This window comes from Castor canadensis, chromosome 2 (genome assembly GCF_047511655.1).
Source record: "Castor canadensis chromosome 2, mCasCan1.hap1v2, whole genome shotgun sequence".
In the NCBI taxonomy this organism is placed as follows: Eukaryota; Metazoa; Chordata; class Mammalia; order Rodentia; family Castoridae; genus Castor; species Castor canadensis.
The window spans coordinates 14680240-14702021 of record NC_133387.1 but is presented as its reverse complement, the minus strand read 5'-3'; the positions used below and the strand labels follow the sequence as shown (position 1 = coordinate 14702021).

At 44.1% G+C, this 21782-nt stretch overlaps 1 protein-coding gene across 1 annotated transcript in view; it reads left to right on the top strand.

The window, feature by feature from the left end:
- The window catches only part of Tmem178b (transmembrane protein 178B), a 378518-nt gene that overhangs the window by 101678 nt on the left and 255058 nt on the right, over positions 1-21782 (top strand). The window contains exon 2 of the mRNA XM_074061837.1: positions 19846-19959. Coding sequence (XP_073917938.1) covers positions 19846-19959 — 114 coding nt within the window. The remainder of the gene's footprint in view (positions 1-19845; positions 19960-21782) is intronic.

The window sequence follows — 21782 nt, the reverse complement described above, 5'->3', positions numbered from 1 at the left end:
GGCTTTCGACTCATTAGAGAAGAAATACTCTCTTCTGTCCTGCCTGGGGGTAGTAGCAATGTCTCACAGGGACTTTGGGCACTTGGCGCTTTCCTTTATTCTATTCAACTCCTCTTCCCTTGGTCTGTGGCACAAATCCCTGGAGCCAAGAGCCTGGGTACTTCAAAGCAACACATCCTTTGGCATTTGGAGCAACCCTCCCCTCACTCTGCCCTGTTGTCCTTGGCCCCAACTTGTGTAGTAACCCTTTTGTTGGGATGCATATTTTTCCAGCTCTCTCACTGGTCCTTGGTATAAATAAACTTCTAGAAGCCCCAGAGAGGGGAAGAGGCAGGTAATCCTGGAACTAGAGTGCAGACATTCTGAATTTCAATCAGCACAGCCCCATGTAAGTCACAGTTGCTCTACTGACCCTCTGGATGTGCTCAGGCATGTCTGGGCATGATGTGGGCACATCAGATGCTGTGTTTCCTGTCTTCCTGGGGAGCCGATATTTAGTGTATCATTCAAACACCTGCACAGACCAGAGCTCCAAATATCCTGTTAATTATGATATGGACATCAACTTTGGTCCTTGATCAGCTTCTCCTGAGAATTCTTTCCTTTTAATACATCAGTTTCTTGAAGCCTGTTTCCTTAACAAATTGTCTTCTTTTCTGTCCACTGGGACTTGATAATATAACAAAAGGTGGGGGTATGTGTGTGCTGGCGGGGAGAGAAAACCATTACCAAAGTGACATGGTGAATGTTTCACTTCACTGTCTAAGAGTCAAGGTCATTGACAAGAAACAGCTGAACCTATAGAGTGTTGGATAGGTGTCAAGAAGAGAGTGATGCCAGCCCCTGTGGTCTTCTAGAGAGGGAACTGCATTTTGGAAACAGGATACATATTCAGGGTACAAGTTTTTGAGTCTCGCTGGCTTGGGGTCAGGGAACCCACAAAGATTACATCAAGTTAGAAAGGTTGATTGGAAGGGTATACCTAGCAACATTGTGAACTGCGAAGCTGAGGAATAGGGCCGTCTGGGTCCTGCCCTCCTTCTCAGGGCTCCTGTCTCTCCCTCCTCATCTGCTCTTTCAACCTAGAGTCCTCTCTGCCTGCCTCCCTTATAACTAACTCGAATCTTCCTTACTTTGATTGGTTTCGTTGGTACCAGCTTAATTATAGGGCACACTGGAATGCCTCCTGGTATCTTTCAATGTTTCTGATCTCCTTTTCACTTGAGGGAGGGATTGACATGCTTAGTTCAACATCCTGTGTCAAGCCTTAGGTCATGAGTGGCCAAGGCATTGTTGCCCTGGTGTCTAAGAGATGGAACCGTTGTGAAGAGGTTTGTCTTAATTCCCTGGACAGTTAGTAGCTTCACCAGTGACTGTGAACAATGCAGGCTGTCCTTCTATCAGGGTTCTGGCCCCCTCAGTGAGTTTCAGAAGTGACCTCGTATCCATCACAGCAGAGAACTGAAAGTTTGTGTGGCTGGCACAGAGCTCATATCTCCTAGAGCACCTTCTTTGAGATAATGCTTACAAAATGACTTTCAGTAGATGAATCCATGCAGCTTCTGCATTATACCTCATGACCAAAGCCACACCTCATGTACTTGAACTCACTGAATCTTAGCAGTCACCCTGCAAAGCAGGTATTATCACTCTCCACCTATATATGAAGAAACTGAGTCAGACAGAAGTCAAGAGCAAGTGGGAGACAGGCCAAGTCTTCTGACTTCCAGTCCCCAGCCTCTTCTACATTATACATCTGTATGCAGAGCATTGTTCTTCCCTAGGTGCTATGAGAAGATAAAATAGAAATAAGCTTACATTCTGGTTGGGATGAGCTGCAAACAACAGCCATTAAGACAGTCATTTGAGAGCTGATTGCTCTGTGCTGGTGATTGTGACCTTGAAGTACTCACACAAGAGGACACACAGAAATTACAGGCTGCTTTGCAAAGTCTGGGATGTGCTGTGTATTGAAGATAAGCCTGGAGAGAATCAAGGTCACAGACTTGCTCAAACCCAGGAAACCCCTGAAGATAGTCAGTTATTTGTTGGAAATACTGAGTTGGAAGGTATCCCTGAGTCCTGCTGCTTGAGGAAGGTCCAGGGCCACAGAACTTGATGTGGAGTTAGTTGACAAGGAATTGGAAGCTGAAACCGAGGAAGTCACTGTATCTTTTGAAACACAAGAGTGGTGAAGCCGGCATAGCTCTGAAAGTCTCTACCAAAGCTGTGTTTCATCTTCCCCAACAGCTATGGGACCTTAGCTTGCTGAGGACAGACATCACAAGAGGTTTTCTGAGGCTGTTTTAATGTAAGCTGGAATGAGCATCAAATGACAAGAGAGAATCCCTCACTACAGTGTGAGATTCTCTACAGAGATTCACTACAGAGCTGCAGGGCAGGGCCTGAAGAGCAGCTCCAACAGCAAAGCTCCAATGGGCTGGCCGTGAGAGGCACAGGAGTAAAGGTGGCGCTCTCCCATGCAGCAGCCAAAGGGATAACTGAGGGGCAGCCACTAGCACAAGGTATGGATGCAACTGGAATGAATGGACCAGCTTGGTCTGTGAGGTCATCTTGGAGGGTGGACAGCAGACAGGCAGAGAAGCAGAAACTTAAGGACAGCATGTTTACTGCTGGGTCTGGCAACAGTGTCTGAGCCTTCAGAGGTTCATCTGGGCCAGAAATTGAGCCATACTTGGTAGCATCTGACAAGGGGAAGGTAGAGTCCTCAGCTTGGAGGAAGAGGAGGCTTCAGCAGCCGTCACAGTCTGGCTCTTGTCCTGGGAGAAAAAGGCAGAGGCCCATTTACCAGGACAGGTATTCAAGATCAGCTCATCGTGCTGGTCCACCTCATCCTGCATTTGACGGAGTCCACCACTCTAAAGCCTTCTGGGAGAAGTCAGCCTAGCCTTTAGGCTTATAGACGGCTGGCTCAAGCTGTGGTGAAAGGAGGGCTCTGAGTTCTGGGGTTGGAAAGGTCTCCAAGAACCACCAAGACACGGAGCCTTGTGCAGCTCTGAGCCTGGAAGCCAAAAAGGCAGGATGCAAAATCTGAGGTTCAGATGGGAAAGCTGCCCTCAAGTCATCCTGGGCAGAGGCTGGGACAGACCTGGCCTTTTTTAAATTTAAATTTTTGGCAGTACTGAGGGTTGAACTCAGGGCCTTGTTCTTGCTAGGCAGGTTGTTACTACTTGAGCCTCACAAATGGTAGCCCTTTTTGTGTTGGTTATTTATGAGCTATGTCTTGCTTTATGCCTGGACTGGCCTGGACCACGAGTCTCCTATTTGTGCTTCCCTGTTTAGATGGGGATGACAGGGGTGCACCACCATGCTCAGCTATTGGTGCAGATGGGCTCTCATGAACTTTTTGCCCAGGCTTTCTTTGAACTGCAATGCTTCTGATCTCTGCTTCCCAAGTAGCAAAGATTACAGGCTTGATCCCCATACCCAGTCTGTTTTGTTTTTGTTTTTTTAATGATCTTTACTTTGTTTTGGGTTATAACTACATTATAAATTCACTTTAAAAATATAGGCAATACATTCATATGGTTCAATATTTTATAAGCATGGAAGGATATACAAGGAGTGTTTCTTTCTCTTGCATGCTTCCAACCTCCCAAATCTCTATTAACAAGCAATATTACCAGTTTCCTTATGTTTCTGTGCAGAGATGTTTTATGCATATGTAACCTTATATTGATACATCTATGTTTGTATCTATCTTCTTTCTCCTTTTTTACTTCATAGATGTAGCATATAGTACACGAATTCTGTATCTTACTTGTGTTAATTTATCTTGTAAGGTTTTCCATATCGGTTTATAAAGGGTTTTATCTGTTAAAAAATTGATTGTATTGACTTCTTCCATTGTGTGGATGTCCCATAATCTGTTCAATCAGTCTCCTATTGGTGGAAATTTAGGTTATTCTTTTAAGTAAAATGGCAATGAATAACCTTGTACATATGTCATGTCACACCTGTGAGATTGCATCTCTTAGATAAATTACTAAAAGTGGAATTTCTGGGTCAAGTTGAGCCTTTGTAATTTTGAGAGATGTTGATGAATTGCTCTCCAGAGAGGTTGAACAAATTTACAAAATTTATACTCCAACAGCAACCCGTGACAGTGTTGGGTTTTCGACATCAGAACCACCCAATGTGCTATCGAACTTCTGGGCCTTGGTCAAAATGATTATTGCAAATGTCATCTCAGAGCAGATTTAATTTGCCATTCTCTTATATTGAGTGCTCTTGAGTATCTTGTCACACGTTTCAGAGACATTCATGTTTACATGAACTGACATCTCTTTTGTTCATTTTGAAAATGGATTGGTTTGGGTTGTTCTTATCAATTTGTAGGTGCCTTTTATGTTTGAGGCATATTTTTCCTTTGTGGTGCAAGTTGCAAACATTTCTCTCTGTCTTTTGATTTTGCTTATGGTGGCTTTTGCTAGGCAGACTTTTGCATTTCTTTGTAGTCAAATTTATCAATATTTCCTTTTTGGACTTTGGGTCCTAGTTAAAAAGGCTACCCAAAGACTTTTCTGTTTATTTCTTCTGGTACTGTGCAACTGAACTTTTTTAAAATAACAAATATTGAATCCATTTGGGATTTATTCTGGTTTAAGTTGCAAAGTGTGCCTTAGATTTTATTTTTTTCCAGAGGGTTACATAGTTTTCTGAATATCATTTATTGAAAAAAACCATCTTTTTTTTTTCCTACTGACTTGAGATGCCACTATTCTTCCTAAAATACATTCCCATGTGTTTTGGGCTGGGCTGGGTTTTGTGAATTCTGGTCCAGTTCTTTCCCTGTCATACCTCATTACTTGCTTCCTAGGCAGCAGGGAGAGTCAGGGGCCTGGTAGAGAGGGGAAGAGCCGAGGGATGCATCTAAGTGAAGCAAGATCAGCTGAGAGGCAGGGAGGTTGGAGAAGGGCTGTCTGGGTCTGGAGGGACACCCATGACCGATGCTTGAAGAAGGAAGAGACAGGAAGCTTTGCAACAGGTACTCTGGGGGTGGCTGCACTTAAAAGGGGGATGGGAAAGAAAGAGAACTCTGTGCAGGAGTCTGCATTCCAAGGTGTGTGCTTAGTTTACCTCAGGAGTTACACTTCACTTGCTTTGATGGCTTTGTACTTGCTATTGTATTCTGATAGCATCTCTGCAATGCACATTTTTGAGTATTAACTCTCCAGGGGTGACATCTTACTGTTTGATAAATACTTTTTTTTTAAGTCTTCACATATTCTGTTTTTTATAAGCAGAAAAAAATGATAAGTTAATGGAAAGTTCTCCAGTGCTGGCTGCCCAGGCCCACCTCCATCTTATCATCACCCTACTTCTGCTATGGTCTCATTTGCTTGCTCTGCAGTCCGGCCCTGCCCCTGCATCTGCCTCTTTGTAGAACCACTCCTGCTCTTGGCTCTGCTTCCTGAAGCCCAAGTTCCCTTGAGGAAGCTTTCTTGCCAGGCCACTAGTTCTGTTCATAGCAGCAGCCACTAGAGTGGCTCCCAGGGCCATGCAAAATGAGATAAGAGACAGCTGTCTGTCTGTCTTATCTCTCAGCTTCTGTGTGCTGGCTAAAGTCCTGATGCAGAAGCTAAGAGGCCTGAGAGTGATGGGAACTGTTCTCTTAAGGCAGAGTCGGGCTACATTTCTAAGAGCCTTTATTCCATCAGAAACAGCTGTACCTCTTGATCAGTCTGCATGCCTGGGGTCTCAGGGCACCCACATGCTGCCTCTCTGCCCCCATAGGGGAAGTTAGAGTGACAAATGGCTCAGCTGCAGCAGAGGGTGGGTTCAGTGAAAGGAGGCTGAGGTCGGGCCTGGTTCTGCAAGGAGCAGGGCTAGTTCAAGGGGGCCAGGAAGTCCCTCATGGATCTTCCTTGCCCATGAGTCCTCCCTGCCCTTTCTTCCAGTTCCATTCAGTCCCCTCTCTCTGATCCCTTCTCAGGCCCTCCCCTCAGTGCTTTCCCTCAGCCCAATTATCCCCTGTGGAACTCTCTGGCCTCAGACCAGCTCAGTTCCTGTTGAGATAGGTGCAGACTCACAGACACCCTGGGATCCCACTTCTCTCAAGATCTGTTCCACCAAGGTGAAGTTCCATCACTTCCCTGATTTCCTCAGCCATAAGTCGCCTTCTTTCCCCATTCCTTGGCACTGTGCAGTACCTGCCCTATCCTGGGTTCCCTTAGCTTTTTTGTCTCCTTCCTCTTGCTAGGCATCTACACCTTTAGGGCTGCACCATTCATCTCAGCAGGCACTGTGTGCATAATGCACAGGTGAGGGGAGGAGATGAGGAGCCCTCGGAAGACCAGTGAGGTAAGTCTGGCTGGGCTCGTTGCCTCTTCCCACCCTGAAGAACCAGGCTTTGATTTTTATCAAAGGAGTAAGTGAATTTCTTTTGGAGAAGTGATTGGCTTTTCTCATTGGATTCCAAGGGACTGTATTTTGTGGGAGAAATTTAAAATACAAGAGACTATAAAGAATATGTAGTAAATACCATTGTGCTTGTTAGGTAGAATTAGAAAATGGTAATATTTTTCAGTATCAGTCAAGAAAAGATGGAGATGAAATTGAAGGCTTTTTTGAGTGCTCTCCAATTTCTCCATGGTGGTGAATGCTCTCATGAACTTGGTGGGTATCCTCCATGTTCATGTTTACACTTAGTTGTGTCCTTAAGCAACCAATAAGTTGCTTTGAAAATTTATATACATAGATCTATTAACCTGCAGTTCCATATGTTTGGAGATCTGTCTTCTCTACATTAATATGTACATCTCTAGTTCATTCTATCAGGCGAATATAACCATGGTTAATTTTTCTATTTCCTAAGTGATGATCATTTGGTTTTCATTCTTTTTTTTGCAGGTAATGCTGTGTTGAATGTTCTTTTAAACATCTTTTCCTGTGAGCACATATGATAGTTAGCATAGGAGGTGCACTTTTGGGCCAGAGGATATATGTACTTCTGATTGATTTTGTCAAGTGTTGTCTAGAACAGCATTTCTAGAAAGTTAAATGGAAATTCCATCATGGCCTGGACTTGTATTTCATCAGGTTAGGGCTGGGGTCAGAGGTTTGGGTACCCATGTTCACCTACCAAGTATTATCTTTGCAGGTCAAAACTGAGTTACATCCTTACTTTCCCAGGTGCATCAAATTGTAAGTTATACTTGGTGTTGTGCAGTTGAAGCCATAATCTGCTTTTGTGTCTGGGAGGGTCTCACACATGGGTGGGGATATGCATTCAAGAAGATCACTGGTGTAGTAGTGTTTGAGGGGCTGTAAATCATGGGGGTGGGATGGAATTGATCCTTAAGTTAGGAGTGGGTGGTAGGATGTAACAAAGCATGGAAAATAGAAGGAGGGGCCCTGAACTGGGAGTGGGGGTTGGGAAAGATGCCAGAGACATGGGTTAGAGGAAACTAGGGAGCCCATAACGAAGGAAGGACAAGATGGGCTGATAGGTGGCTGTCTCCTAGGATGTCCATCTTTTTTTATTAAACCAAGACATGTGCTTGTCACATGTCTTGAAGGATGTTCCCAGTATCTGACATATACAATAGATTTGTGTCCTCTGTAGTGCTGTAGTATTCCATAATAATTATGGAATGTTTACCACTGCCAGACACTAAGTTATTTGCCTATATTAATTTATGAAAATTTCATGACACACTTAGGGGGGTAGATATCACACTCCTTTAAAATGAAGACACTTTAGGCACAGAGGGTTTCATTAATTTGGCCAGGATCACAACCTAGAAAGTCTCAAGGCAAGGATCTGACCCCAGGCAAGCTGGCTGTAGCACCCATGCTTCTGCACTGTCCACGGTGCTTCTGGACATGCAGGGGAAGAGTGAATTGTCCATTATTCCTTTTGTCTTTTCTGTTTTCCAATGCAACTTGTAAATCAGGCTAGAGTAACACTTTAATTACTATTTCTAATCTAACCATTTAACTTAAACATGAAAATATTTAATTTTTAAATTATTGTTGTACTGGGAGTGCATTGTAACATTTACCAAAGTTCTTACAATATTCCATATTTGAATTAACTTCTGCCAATATTCTCCTTTATCTCCCTTTCCCCCATTCCTGTAATAGTTTCAACAGATCTCATTTTTCCATTTTCATACATGACTACATAACAGTTCCACATATTCTCCCTCCCACACCATTTCTTTATATCCTTCCCATCCTACTGGTGCCAATCCCTAGACAGGACCTGTTCTCCCTTCCTGTTCTCCGTTTTTGAAAAAAGACAGAAAATAGTTAATCTTGTGAGTAGCAATATAAATAAAAACATAATTCACCTACTCGATCTTTCTCCTTTCTTTCTGTGATCTTTATTCAGTTTTTTTTAACTAAGACATACAACAGGTTGAAGATAAATTAACCAGTCATCTGGGTTTGACTTCTGATCTATAACCCATCTTCCCCCAATCCTGCTGTAAATATACAGACGTGCATGTGCACATGCATGCTCTCTCTCTCTCTCTCTCTCAATTAATTAGTAATAATAACTTTTCAAATGACACTGGAAAATTTACTAATCTGGCTTACGCCCCCTGTCTGAAATCAAACATCCATTTAGCTACTTGGAAACATCTGGGCAGGTGTCTGAGTTGTCTAACTTTGTTTTGGAGACATGTTCCTGAGGGAGTCAGATCTCTCCCAGGATGAAACTGGTCTAAGCGTCTACAGTCAGATCTTGACCCCACACCCAGAGGCGGCAGTGAGAGAGAACAGCAGGGCCATCTCTGTCCTGGCATCTGTAATTCTGGTGACTCATGAACAATCACTTCACTGTTGTCTGAAGAAGCAGGAATGACAAATTTCCAACTCTGTTTATCTTTTGTCTGTCCCTCCCCTTTAGGACAACTGCCTCATGCTGAATCCTTAATTTAAAGAAAATAGATGCTTCCCTCTGGCCTGAGAGCTGAGGATTCTTATCAAAAGTGACATTAAAAAAGTGCCAGGCTGGGCTCCCTCCTCTTGCAGGCCTATCTTTCATCACTCCTGCCTGCTTCCATCACTGTCTCCCCATCTCCAGATCTGTCTCCACTTCCTGGTCCTTGGAGAGAAAGCATGAGCTCATTGTTTGCCATGAAAAACCAGATCTGGTCTCGTTCTTGCCTCGTTTGTCTGTCAGAGCCTGGAGATGGATGATCCTTCCACAGGCGGAAAGTGTACCTGGAGGAGCTGCAGACTCTTGCATTGGGTGTCCGTGAGCTTGGAGGGGAAGGGGGTGCCGTCAGGGCAGCAGCAGCTTGCAGCTCTGAACTTTCTGGAAGGTTATTAGGGAGGTGATGGGAATAAGGGAACAGATTATTTACTGTACCCCAAACGGTAATTTACAGTCATACCTCACATTCTCATTGTTTTCCATGAAGTCTGTTTCAAGCTGGAAAATACATGAGCAAAATGGGACCAGGCAGTCAGAAGCTAGCAGGGATGATGGGGCAATCAGTGACAGCTCGTTCTTTATTTCCTTTTGTGAGGAAACCACTATGTAATGACATTAAAAAATGTCTTATTTAAAACTTACAAAAAGACTCAAAAAAAGGAAAAAGACATTTAGTATCTGGGAATGAAGAAGTCAGGATTTAAAAGGTTTAGCTTCCACCAAAGATGAGGTGACTTTTGGCACAGAAGGTTGTAGAATGTTAGATGCTACAATTTTTAGTCACAGAAAAGAGTCTTTTGATGAAGCGATGGACGGAGAAGCTGGAGGACTGAAAACTGTGCTTTGTGGCACAATTGGTTGTCATCAGAGGAGTGTGTGGTGGTCACCCAGTGCTAAGCCTTGTTTTTATTTCTTACTTGGAATGAGAATGTTCTTCCTGTCCATCCCGATGATGTGAAGGGGCAGGGAGGAGCATGAGAAGTAACTTTTACAGTGTGGCTGTCCTATTTGCCAAGGTAGATGGGGTGGTCAGAGGGACTGTGGGATACAAGGTGCTGAAAGCCTGGAAACAGGTGACCTGTGCTCAGAGTTCAATGATGGAGGAGATTATCAGGGGATTCTGGAGACACAGACAAGCATCTGGGAGGAGGGAGCTATGAAAAGATGTCCAAAGGGCTTATTAAACAGATAATTGGGGAGCCCTCAGAAAGGAAGCCATGGTGCTGAGAGGTGAAACAAGCTCACCTCACTCCATTTTTTGGGTACAATTCTTAGACATGTTGATCTGGGTGAATGATGTAGGCATGTCTTTCATGATGTCCAGGTTGCCTGGGAGAGGTAGGTCAGGAGGCAGAACCAGAGGAGGCTAAACGATCACACCAAAGAGTTCTCTTATGATGGTTTGAGTTTTGCTCACAAGGAGATACTGTGTTTGTGCCTTGTTTAAGCCTTGTTTTTATTTCTTACTTGGAATGAGAATGAGGGTTCTGCTTCAACACTGCTGTGTGGAAGAATCTTAGCAATGGCTTGGTGAGGATGGAGGTAGGCCTAATCACTAATTTATAGAATGACAAGACCATGATCCAAGAAGTTCTTCAGGGGCTGGAACAAGTAGACTATCTTACATGGAGGTAATAAACCGTAAAGACAATCCCAAATGAGAAAAGACAGTTGCCCAACACATGGTAGAATGGAATTGGTTTAACTTACTTGGAGAAAATGCTTTGGCATTGTCCCCTCTGGTTGACCAACTCTGTGACCAGGCTTCCCATGAGACTAAGAGGGTACCAAACTAATGCTACCATCCACACAGAGTGCCTGTGGTCCTGTGGGTTGGCACAGCTCTGACCATGCATGGGAACCACTGTGGCCAGTGCTCTTGGTGGCACTCGGAGAGATTATGACATATAGACTGGACCTTGAGAATGACCAGTATAGTGATGGGCTTTGTGACCATGTGGTTGGGAGAACTTGTAAGTGTTCGGCTCGAAGGAAAGGAGATTGAAGGAGTGGGGATGAGCACAAGAGTCTTCTTTAAATATTTATGGGCTGTGATATGGGAGTGGGATGTGTGTCTCCAGAGGCATAACTAATAAATGATGTGAGCTTTTATTGACTGCTCACTATGGAGCATTTTTTTTACATGGGTTCCTCATTTATTCCTCATGAGTCTTATGGGCTGAGTGCCATTATTGTCTGCATCTTGCAGTTGAAGAAATGCAGACCCAGAGATGTGAAGCAATTCATCAAAGGCCTTTGCCATCCTGGGAGTGGTGAGATTCAGGCGTGAATGCAAGGCCAGTAGACATACTTTCAGCCTTCTTATGCATCTGCACTCAGTGTTACTACAGATCTCACTTCTCTCCAGCCTGTTAGGGAGCTATAGAAGCAAATGTTTTGTCTTCTTTAGAAGAGCAGCAGAATCTGAAGATGCTGAAAATTCCTGCTAGTAGAAAAGTTTTGCTTTATATGAAGAGCGACGTAGATCTTTGGAAGGTGCCCCACTTTCAGAAGAACCCTTCTTTCAGAAGAAATTTTTCCAAATTTCTTTTCACACACACACTGTCATGTGATGCTTAGGTCTGTGCTAGGTCAGTCTCTCCTTTGACACCTGATAACTGTGTGTCCTTGGGACACCCAGTTTATGTCCTCATCTGGGAAATGGGGAAAATAACAGTGTCTAACTTTTAGGATTAAGTGAGAAAATGCATAATAAAGTACTTTTGCAGTACCTAACACAGAAAGCATTCATTAAATAATTATTATTAAAATGAGTAACAATCTTCAAAATATCGTTTTGATGATTAAGTACAAGAGGAAAAACATAAGCTTTTCTATCTCAAAGCTTTTACGGCACATAGAAATACATAAACCATGTTATAGCAGTAGAAGGTGTATAGGGGTGGGGAAGGATGAAATATGTAGTGATGCCATGGATAGGGGAGGTAATAGGTTTTGAAAATGAAATTCTGTGTGTGTAATCAGGAGGCCCGATCACTACTCATGCCAAACACTAATGTAACATAGGATGGGAAGGAATTAAATATTTAGGATTCAGTCTATGCAATACATACAAAACAACATTAAAAGGCCATGCTGATACCACCAGCACAAAAACCAAAGCATACAAAAGGGAATGCATCTGAAGGCGTTAAAAATAAAAAAAATGTAGCTAACACTTTTTCTCAGTATGAAGAGAAAAACATTCTTTCTGGTCGGGCCTGCAGCAGCTATAAGCCTTGCAAATCTTTCATCTCAGAACATCTGGGAAGAGCAGAAGGTACTAAGAGAAGACATGGGGGAGGTGGTGGGGATATTATTTATAATGAGCTTCTGTGGAGAGTTGCCTCTTAAATAAGGAGAGCTTCTTGCCAACATTGCTGGTTAGTGGGGGTGGCTAAGGGTAGACCCTCCCCACCTCTTTCCCTCTCTGCTACCTTGGGGACTGGGCTGATGGGGGGTGTGGTATTCCCACTGCCCTTCTGAGTTCCTGGAATGTCCCTGGTTTGCCTCCTATCCTTTTTATTATCTCTGATTGTGAACCTTTAAGGTTCATGTTTCGGGACTCCTGTGTTCCTTCACCTCAGTCCCCTTGTGGGCTTCTAAAGCATTCTGTGGAAACTCATTCACCTGAAATTTCCTAATTGCTAAAAGAAAATCTCCCTCCTTCTTCTCCCTGCTAAGATGTAACTTAACTTTTTTTTTTTTTATAAAGAAAATGCTGTTTAAAGAGGAGATGAAGTCTGAATCTTAAAGCCCTAACTGGTTTCATCTTTTCTTTGTTGTTGACTTTTCATTTATTGCCATGTGCTCTTTCTACTTGCTATTTAATCTTTCTTTCGTTAGTGCAGAGCACCATCCAGGCCTTGGGCTAGAGTGACTGAGAATGCCAGCCCAGTGGGCGAGACAGGCATGAGAGTGAACCTGGAAGGCCTGTGACCCTGCAGCAGGCTAGAGCAACAAGAGCACCCAGGCAGTCTGGGCACTGTGGGAAGAGGAGCAACCTTCAAGACAGGCTGATGCCCCTTCTCTCCTCTGCTCCTTCCTCCCTTTCCTTCTTCCTTCAGTGCATGTATTGAGCTCTTTCTGTGTTCAAGGCTCTGGCTGCAAAAAAGAATTCTTGTTTCCAAGGAGTTGTCCAGCAAGCAGTGACTCTATGGCTGTGGTGTTTGAGAATCATGGAATGACAGGCCACAATTTGCATCCTGGCCTTCTCTTGGTTTCCCAGTGGCTCCAAGGAGGGCCTTCATCTTCTGAATAACCTCTTTCTTCTTTGGTCAAACAGGGATAGTACTATTAGGCTTCTCTCACAGGTCATTGTGATGACATGGGATAATGTGAGCATCTGATGTGTGCTAGGCATGGAACAGATTTCTCATTGTTTAAAAAAGGAACTTTGCAATGGAGGAAACACAGGGTCTCTGGGAAATGACCCTGTAGTCCCTCCCCATGTCAGCAAGGGGAAAAGCACAGAGGAGCTGAAAAGAGAGAAGCCCACCACCATCTAGGTGTCCCTGTGACCCTCAGGGTAACCTCAACACAAAACTGTCCCAATTCCTTTTACTTATCACCACCCACAGTGTTTACAGTTGTATAAGCCATGCACACAGCTGTCTTTTGGGTCATTAGTCTTAGTTTGGGCTCTTTAAAAAAGGAGGGAACTTGGTGGGTGCTGCCAGCTTGTCAAAGAATCCTGTCTATTGCAGCTGTGTGACAGCTGGAATTGCAGGTGGCTAAGGGATATGGTGTAGGTTACTAAAGGTGCCAGCTCCAGTTCTGTGCACAGAGATGCCAGACTCACTTCAAGGCATTGTGCAAACTCCAGGCATTTGACCCTGGAGCTACTTGTACTGATAGCTCACAGATGTGGCCTCTGAGAAAAGACCAGCAAACTTTTGGAGCCAGTTAACTTATCTGGTTGAGCATATGATCAAATAGCAGACCCCATATTTATTTTTCATTCATCCAAATATATATTGAGGACTTGCCATGTGATATTGCTATGCTTGGCCCAGGGGTAGAATATGCACAAAAGAAATCTGATTTTTCTTTTTTGAGACAGAGTGAGTCTCATTATGTAGCCACACTTGCAGTCCTCCTCTTTCAGCCTTTTGCATGCTGGGATCACAGGTGTGCACCATTATGCCTGGCTTATGGTTTCTGACTCTCATGAACTCACAGATCAGTGATAGAAACTTCTCTGTAAATTTGAAGAATTTGGGGTTCAAAGAGTCTGGGCCCATTTGCATGCTGTAATTGTCCCTTTTTTTAAAGGAGTCATCATGTATATTTCTTAAAAGTTCTACAATTGAACCCAGCTTTTCCTAAATACACTTGACTGTCATGTGCCCAGTCCACCTCATCACCTTTAAAGTGAGAGGTGGGGACATCTCATGTTTTGGTTCTTCCTTGGGCCATTTGGGTCAGTGCCAAGCACAGTGTAAGGTGATAGCTTTGCCTCTGGGTATTACCCATGTTCCCCGGTGCCACCTTGGATTCTTCATACTTCTCAGCATCTCTTTTCTCTAGGGGTACTCTGCTGCTGAGGGCCCCTCTGGTCTGGAGGAAGGAGTATGGGGATCTCACTCACAGTTAGATATTAGTGACTCGGGGCAATATCTTCACACTGATTAAGAAGAGCTTTAAAAATGAATATCTAAGAGAACCTCCCTCCTGGCCTTCTGTAGTGCCAGTTCCTTTGTCGCCAGCCCCAGGTCCCTGTCCCATCCTCTTCCGTCCTCTTTATGCCCAGTTCTCAGCTGAGGGGTCATCCCCACCTTTTTTTTTGAGGTAAGAACATTTAGTGGGAAATCTGCCCTCTCAGCAGAGTTATGAGTGTGTGATAGAGAGTTGTGCGACATGGTGCTGTGTGACAGAGCCCTAGAATGTACTTAACTTGCAGAACTGAAATTTTGTAGCTATTGAACAACTCCTATTTCCCTCTCCCAGTGCCTGTGACCACCATTCCACTCCCTGCTTCTGTGAGTTTCATTATTTTAGATCTTTCTTATGAGTGGAATCATGCAGTGTTTGGTTCTTCCATGTCGTCACACATGGCAGCATCTTCATTTTTAAGGCTGAGTAGTATTTCATCATATGGATATACCACAGTTTCCTTATCCATGCATCCATTGATGGATACTTAGGTTGATTCCATATTTCAGCTATTGTGAATGATGCGGCAATAAAAGTGGGTGTGGTGGCTCATGCCTATAATACAGCTGCTCAGGAGGTAGAGATCAGGAGGATCATGGTTCAAAGCTAGCCTGAGCAAAAAAGTTAGTGAGATCCCCTCTCAACCAATAAAATGAGCATGGTGGTGAATCCCAGGTATCTGAGAGGCCAAAGTAGGTGATCACTGTCTGAGGCTTGATCTCAGGGCCTTCACCTTGAGCCACTCCACCAGTCCTGTTTTTGTGAAGCGTTTTTCAAGATAGGATCTCTCGAACTGTTTGCCCAGGCTGGCTTTGAACCGTGAGCCTCCTGATCTCTGTCTCCTTAGTAGCTAGGATTATAGGTGTGAGCCACCAGCACCCAGCTAATTACTTTTATGATTATTGTTATGCTGGGAGATACACTGTGATATTTACAAAAGTTCTTACAATTTATCATAATTGAATTCACCTCCTCCATCATCTTTTAAATTTATGTTTTGATGGTAGCCATCTTAACAGGTGTAAGGTGGTATCTTATTGTGGTTTTGATTTGCATTTCTGTGATCATTTAAATGTTTTCTTTCTGTTCAAGACCTTTGCCCATTTGAAAATCAGATCATTTATTAATTTGCTATTTCTTAAGTCACCTGTTTGGGTGTCCTCTCTGCTTGCTGGGACCCTGGCATGCAGAAGGAGGGTCAACAGCTCAGAAGGCAGAGCATGACTGAGGCCATAGTAGGGGCTGTGTTGTGAGCTCACCAGCCAGTTCTCAGGGCTCTGGCTTCCTGAGGGGGCAGCAGGGTCTTTGGGCTGGGGTGCAGACACAGGTAAAGGTAGGTTGGTCTTCCTTTCCAGGTAAGGGCCTGGGCTTCCCTGCAGCCTGCCAGGTAACCCCTCTGCAGTGCTTGGTGCATGAAACCTGTTTGCACTGGGAAGCCCACGTTCTGGGCACACGTACTGGGTGCCCAGATGGTGCCTGTATTTATGAAAGCCCAGCACACTGACAGGACCTGCAGACACATGGATAAATATTTTGCCTTTCTTTTTAGGCAATATTTGAATCTTTCAAATTTAATTGCTGTCAAAGGCAGGATGCTTACATCCCCGAGGCAAAGCAAACAGAGAGGGCCTCCAGTGAGGCTGTTCCTGCTGCTCCATGCAGGCTCTCTGGCCGCCACCTGCACTGCCTGCTCCTTGCTTTCTTGCTCTTGCTGAGAGTCAAACAGCCTCTTTTACTCACTGGCCTGGTGGGCTGCAGGTGGGAGAGGTTAGGGGACTGGCTCCAGCTCGCCTGGGTCCTCTTGCAACTTGTTGGGTCTGTGTTGAGGCTGAAAGATCCTGACCGCAGCTTAGGAATCAGGCACTTTTCTCAGACACGAGTGACAGGCACCAATCTGCACATCACCAGTGGCATCCAAGTGCAAGGGAATGTGTTTTGTTTGATTTCACAATTATTGCATGCATAGCTGCTGCTAGATATGGGACTTTTGAATAAATTGGATACAGGCAGCACCTCTGGCAGGGCACCCCCACCTCCTACCAGGAGCAGAGCAACAGGTGGATTTCAGCACTGAGTACCCCAGGAGGTACCCCTATGCAGGGCACAACCTGCCTGACTGTACATGTCCAACCAGGAGCTGATGGTTTTCTTGTTCCAATCTTTTGCTCTTTATATCTCCTTCCCCTCTTTTTCCTATACTATCCCCCCTTTTTCCCAAAACCATGACCTAGTTGCCCCTTGGATTACATTTGCCAAGTACCACAAGAAACTCCTCTTCTACCTGGCTGTGAGCGATGTTTCTTCTCACATTCTCTGGACAGGGAGGAGGGGGTGCTGTCATCTCAGAGTTCTGCAATGATCACCTCCTTTGATGCACCACATTCTAATTTGCCCCAATTATTTTAATTCCTTGAATGTAATAAGAGCAGTTAGATTCTTTGCCCACTGTGGTCTTGCAAAGGGTGCCTCATATGATCCATGCCTTACCTCAAAGCCATGACTTTGATGATGCCTTGCTCCCAGGGCTCAGGAGAGAATGATGAATGAGTAAGACAATCTCCCTGCCCTTGAGAAACTCATAATCTAGTGGGGGAGTGAGGCATGTAAACAGATAAATCACAGCCAATGGTGTGTTTGTAGCATAAGGAGGGACCAGGAGGGGAGGAGGGAATAGCATGGGTGACTGCTGCGGGTGTTATCCTGAATGCAGGGAGGCTTTGCTGGGAGCTATCATGGGAGGACCAGTGGAGTCCCTAGAGAGGCCGGCAGGGAGAATAGGAGCTGTAGTGAAGGGATGCTCCAGAGTCAGTTTTTGCCCGCTGGAGCCTTGGGGGTGTGCAGGTTGGGGCCAAAGGGAGCTGGAGAGGGGGCTGGGACTTTATGCCCGAAGACTGTGGGTTCTTCCTGTGTGTGAAAGAGGACAACAGAGGTCTCTGAATATATTCCACAAAGGAAATTTGACCACGCCATTTCCTTTGTGGGATATACTTCAAGGGGGAAGGTGGCCTCGTAGAGGGAGGCTCTGGTTAGACAATCCTGGGTTCTACTCCTGGTGAGGTCACTTCCTTGGGCAAATCACTTAATCTTCTTGATCCTTCATTTTCTTACTGTAAATCGAGATGACCATAATAGTAACACCTATTTAATCGGGACAAATAATGGATTAAATGAAATAATGTCGGTACCAGAGTTTCTCACTGATGGGACAAGTGCAGAACCCAGGAGTGGGATACCTCAAGCCGTTAACACTGGGTGTAGGATAAAGATCTCTGTGTGCACCTTGACATGCCATGCATTAGAAACCACTGGGTTGCAAGGTCAGTTTCTTCCGACCTAGCAAGCAAATGTGGTTGTTTGTTGAGACAGTCCATTGTAGTCATGTGTCACTCAGTGATGGAGATACATTCTGAGAAATCTGTCATTAGGCTATTTTGCCATGATGTGAACGTCATAGAGTGCACTTACACAAAATAAGATGGCCAGGACCTCACCGGGTGGCACACTCTTAAAGGCTTTGACTAAAACATAGTCATGCTGCATGTGACTGTATTAGGATAGCTACTATGGAGGAAGTGGGGACTGAGAGGAGAGATGGGACTCCAGGGTCTTTTCTGAAATAGAACTGACAGAATTTGGTGACCAGTTGATGGTAGGAAGGAGGGATCGAATCAGGGAGGAGGAGACATGGGGACGTGCTGTAGACTGGAGGAAGCATGCTATTGATGAAATTAGAGAAGGTGTGGATTTGAGTTGAGGAAGTGGAGATGGTCTGGTGGATACTTTTTCCAGAAGTTTAGCAGGATGATGGATGAAAGTGTGAAGAGGAGGTGTTCTGGGGGTTGGGGAATACTGGGGACATGTGAGAGACTGCTGGAGGGTGTGGGATGAGGGGGCAGAGGTGGAGGAGCTGAAACACTGAGGCTATAGTAAAGAATGTCTGTTATTTTCTAGAACTTCGCCTCTTTGGATAGAGTCTGTCCTGTTAGAGGAATGTCTGCCAATAGCAGGCAACTGGCACCTGGGCAGTTGTCCAGATATGATTTACAATAAGGCATCACTTTCACAAGGCACTGTCTAAATTATGGCACTCTACCAATTGCCAGGTTCCCTGCTGACAGTGGGCCAGGGGTCAAACAATTCAATCAGGTGCCACCAGTTATAAATTGAAAATCAGTGGGGTGCAAAATGGATTACCATCAAAATCCATTCAGGTGCAAAACCAAATTTCAAAACCCCTAACCTTTAAAAATCACTCTTTTCCTGATTCTTTACAATGCCCTGTCATTGAGTTTTAATATTCCCCAGATAAGCAAGCATCAATAGAAATACCTATAGGAGACCAAAGGTAATCTGGCCTTCCTTTTGGAATTTGCAAACATGGTGGAATTTTGAATTAGTACACTGGCAATTCTGTTAGGTTCCCTAAGGCAGCAGTTCTCATACTTAAGCATGCAACAGAATCACCTGGAAGGTTTAAGAAGATTCAGCCAGGCTCTATCTTGGAGTTTTTGATTCTGGGGTTGGGTCCGAGAAATTGAATGTGTATCAAGTTCCCAGGGGATACTAATGCTACTGGTCCTGGGATCACCCTTTAAAAATCTCTGTCCTAAGGTATAGGGACATTTTGACAACTTTACTTGCAAAGCATGCTTTGATTGACAACTTACTGTGAAGGTCATACTAGACCATGTGCTGAGTTTGTTAAGGGGGCTACAATTTTGTCCGAGAAACCTGAGAAGAGACTGGCTCAAGTAGACACAGATTGATTTGAGTGCTTTGTGTTCAGAGGTGAGGTTGGGGAGGGTGGAGAAGAGAAAAGGGAAGACCCACCTCCCCCTCCAGTCTGCCCCCATTACCATTCCAGAAGACTGTGTGTACTGAAAGCACAAATAACATCACTGAGACTGAAGCCTGCTCTCTGACCCCTGTCTGGAAACTTAATGTTTTCTGATGCCAAAGTTCCTCTTTTGACTTGAAAGTTGATTTTCTTAAAAAGATTAGAAAAACATGAGTATCTCTTTTTTTTTTTTAAAGCTAGCTTCTAATAGTCTAAACTTTGTCTCTTCCTACCTCTGCACAATCCCACAGATGTATTTTTTCTAAATCGGTGTTGTTTTTGATTGTGGTCCTATTCTCTTGAGTCGAACTTACTGCCTTGTATGATAAACTGGAGGTGTCTTCAGGCCCAACATGAAACAAGAACAGAACAGTGGATCTCAGAACTGCTTTAGATGTGGCCACTACTCACTAAGATTTGGTTTCCTGTCTCTCTTTTCCAGGAGAAATTGAGCGATGCACGTACATCAAGTACCACTACTCCTCAGCCACCATCCCCAGAAACCTCACGTTCAATATCACGAGGACTATCCGTCAAGACGAGTGGCATGCCCTGCGTAAGTACACCCATGTCTCTTTGGCTGTGACTGTGCTGTGATGTCTCTTGGAAGGCTTGATGGATTGGATGTGCCTCCTTCTGAGATCTGTGGTCAGTCTCAAGACATTGTGGTGGGTCCTTACAGTGCCAATATCTGTGGGTCAGAATTGCCACTGTTGGTTTGATTATGTTACCAATTTTGGGAGTCAGCTATTAAAAAAAAAACTGAGAACAATAGTGACAACAAATCAAACCACTACCAGTTAGACAATAGTCTTATTTCACTACCTTAATATACATCTAAGAGTTCACCTACCTGACAAATCTTCTCTTGGGATTTAACTCTAGCATGTCTCCAAGTTGCTTGGCATATTATTGTGGTAACATGCTAGTCCCTTGAGTTGCCATTTGTGAAAGATGAGACCAGATAACTGCATTGCTTTGGGGATTTGCACCCGGGTGGGGTCACTGAAGGGGTAGAGTCTGGCCTCAACTTACAAGTTTCTGTGTGCCTTTGAACGATAGGCTTTGGGTTCCTGTGTGCTTTCTTAGTAAAGATCAGAACATCAGTGTCCATTGGTTAGGGAATTTCTTGGCCAGGGATCCTCAGAGACTTACATTGCCACCACGGGGTGACTTAATGAGCAAGCAGAGTTGGTTGCCTATTTTTATGCCTCTGCTCCATGGGGATCTGTGCCTGTCTGTGGCAGGAGAGCTCCTGCTCATTGCTGGCCCAGTTCTTTGTGCTGACCCATTGGTCCTGTGAATCTATGTGCTTGTTGGATTTTTCAGGTATTCCTATTGCCTCTTTTTTTCTCCCAATTTCCAAAGGTTAGGGCTCAGTTTACATTTGTATGCAAATGAGTGCTCTTTTATTGTTTCCTGATATTAAAGATCTCTTAGTTGATGAACTTTGAAGGAGGCAACTCTTTAGGCAGAAACATCTTTCTTCTCTTTAATGTTGCTCAGTTATCATTTGTGTGCATGGGCCCTATTCACTGGAAAAAAATTGGATGTCCAAATTTTTAACAACTTGATTGTTACTCATTGCTCCTGAGATGAAACAATAAAGCTGGTGCCAGGGAATGGAACAGCTGTAACCATACTGTTGCCCCTACAAGTTTTAGTCATCAGAGACACTAAGCAGCACATGGGAACAGAGAGCTAATGTTCAAAGAGCACTCCCCTGTGCTAGGCATGGAGCAAAGTATACCCCATACCTATTTAATTTTAATATGAGATTTGCCTTAGAGACTCTAGTAATCAGGGTTATTAATTTCTTTTGGGTGGTGGACACAGAAGGACCCAAATATAGAAATACATAACAATAATTGCTTATTTCCCATAATGCATTGGTTTAGTATAGTCAGTCACTCAATAGGAAACTAAAAGGAGTATTCAAGATATGTAAATTCTGTTGAGTAGTCATTTAAATATAACAGATTAAGAAACTGACATTTCCGTTTTAATTCAGATGAACTGAATCGAACCAAAGTTACTGAGTTTCTCTATGTATCAGGCTTGTAGTAGATACCAAGGCCACAGGGAGCTCTCTAAGGAGCTGTAGTCTGGGAGTGGAGAAGGGCGGGATTGGAGGGAGACATTCACAAAGCAAGTAATTACAAGGCAATGTGATAATTACAATATAGGAGAATTGCTTCTAGCATTTAAAATAGTTTGTGGAGTTTTTTCATTAAGAAGAATTATTTCAGTGTAAATTGCACAGATACACTTCAACGGAAACATGGTAAAACTCTTTTGGCTGTATACACCATAGAAGTCTGGAATTCAAAGAGATCACCCATTGAGACATCATTGGAAACATGTCACCTGCCATCAGCC